Below are 2085 nucleotides of genomic sequence, written 5' to 3'. Positions count from 1 at the left end.
TTCCTGCTAGAGAGCCCCCTGGTGGTTGAAGAAAAATACACAGAAAAGCCACAGCGGGCTACAATCCGCATGGTTCAAAGTTAAGGAAAAAAGTAGCAGCTTTTAGTCCGGAAAATACGGBACCRTAGTGAAATTGAATAATTTCCACGGCACACCTGACGATCACTCACGGCACACTAGTGTGCCGCGGAACAGTGGTTGAAAAACACTGGTCTAGACCCCTCAGATCTTCTGGTTCTGGTCTGCTCTGCATACCCAGAACCAAACGAGGAGAAGTAGCATTCAGCTTCTACGCACCACAAATTTGGAACAAACTACCAGAAAACTGTAAAACAGCTGAAACACTGRGTGCCTTTAAATCTCAACTTAAAACCCACCTGTTTAGAGTTGCTTATGGCTAAATTAGGGTTAGAGTGTGGGTTTTGATGTCTTTGATATTTTTGTTGTATTTTAAAAAAAAAAAATTTCTTTAATGTTATCTTTACTTTTTAATTTCTTTTTATTTTTCTTTCTCACTGTTTCCGTTTTAATGCTTTCTTAAAATCTCTTTCCCACTCTCACTGTTTATTCAATGTCACATGCTGTTTTTATCTTAATTATGTGAAGCACTTTGAAATGGCTTGCTGCTGAAACAAATAAAATTTGATTGATTGACTGTGTTGCCCTGCGACAGACTGGCGACCCGTCCAAGGTGTACCCAACCTCTCGCCCGGAACGTTAGATGGAGATGGGCACCAGCACCCCTCCCGACCCCACTAAGGGATAAGGGTGTAAGAAATGGATGGATGGATGGATGGATGGATGGATGATTGATTGATTTGTTGTTAATTGCACTCTGAAAAGTGTTTTTTGGGCTTAAGTTCATCTTATGGACTTATAGCATGATGAACTCCTCATTTAAAGCTGATGAACCTCACCTGTGCCAGTGGTCCATCTCTGTGCTTCAGCCTGTTGGAGACGAAGTCTATGAGCCAGTCTCCTTCTCTGAGGTTAGCACACAGAGGATGGCCAAGGTCATTAGTGGGACGGATGTCCGCCAACACAGATATCAGACCTGCAAGAGACATAACACTCATGGTACAACATTTTTGGGACATTGTGTACACCTGTTGAACTTGACTCAGTAAGAAAAGAATGGTATCTCTTTAACATGAACCTTGTAGTCCTGAATACTTCAGGCCCTCCCAGCCTGGGATGCTGTAACAGCCTCCACCGTCCTCTTGTTCTTCTGCTTCGCAGCGAAACAGCAAGATGTTCATGTCGGCTAGCGTCAGCTTAGACATTAACCTGTGAAACACAACTTCACGCATCAAATAGCCCATATCTGCAGCTTTACATAATTATAATATACATGACACCATATCACCCACTGCCAGCAGTCATCTTGTGACCCTGTCACAAGATGGCAGGGAAGTCTCGGATCCTGTATCATTAATTATGGAAATATGCCAAAGTGATGAAAAGACACGAAGAAATCTATACTGCAGCTCTATTGGAGTCAAAGAGATTATTTTTCTCCAGATTAAGACTTGCTAGCACAACCTGAAGTCATGAGAAGAAACTGTTATAAGACAAGATGGTCCAGGGTGTGCAGCAAGCTGTCAGTCACAGTCTCACAGACTTGCTGTAGGCTATTCCATTGTATTTTTGCTTTGCTTCAGTAGTCAAGATTTTGTATCTCCATAAAGTTTATAAGTTTTCAGCCAATGAGCTGTTAAGATAAACACCAGGTCACTCCATTATATACAACCAAGTAACACAAACTGTTTATTATTCCCTACAAAAATTGGATAAGTAAGGTTGTGTTGTTTTAGATTCAGGATTTACTGGACTACCAAGTACCCGATTGATCCATGCCTCTCACTTTAAATGAACACAGTTTTATATATATATTGGAAAGTCACAACATATGTGTGTGTTGTGTGCAGTAGTCTGTTAATCACATAAATTTATGTTAAAAGTAAAACCAAAGTAAATTTCACTTCACTTTCACTCAAACATTGGACAGCTTTAAAAAAAAGTCCTAAATACCAAGACAAACACTGCAGCTTGGAACCTAAACTTTTACCACTTCAGACATTTCTA

General features: G+C 40.5%; 1 protein-coding gene across 8 annotated transcripts in view; it reads right to left on the bottom strand.

The window, feature by feature from the left end:
• The window catches only part of agla (amylo-alpha-1, 6-glucosidase, 4-alpha-glucanotransferase a), a 157962-nt gene that overhangs the window by 50871 nt on the left and 105006 nt on the right, over positions 1-2085 (bottom strand). For all 8 annotated transcript variants that reach the window (XR_535914.1, XM_017309976.1, XM_017309975.1 and 5 more), the window contains 2 exons: positions 1157-1287; positions 918-1054 (listed from right to left, as the gene is read on the bottom strand). Coding sequence is in view for 7 of the 8 variants with exons in the window: in XM_017309976.1 (XP_017165465.1) it covers positions 918-1054; positions 1157-1287 (268 nt within the window). In the remaining variant the exon portion in view is untranslated. The remainder of the gene's footprint in view (positions 1-917; positions 1055-1156; positions 1288-2085) is intronic.

The sequence above is a fragment of the Poecilia reticulata genome, linkage group LG17, assembly GCF_000633615.1.
Source record: "Poecilia reticulata strain Guanapo linkage group LG17, Guppy_female_1.0+MT, whole genome shotgun sequence".
NCBI lineage: Eukaryota > Metazoa > Chordata > Actinopteri > Cyprinodontiformes > Poeciliidae > Poecilia > Poecilia reticulata.
This window is presented reverse-complemented; position numbering and strand designations above follow the sequence as displayed.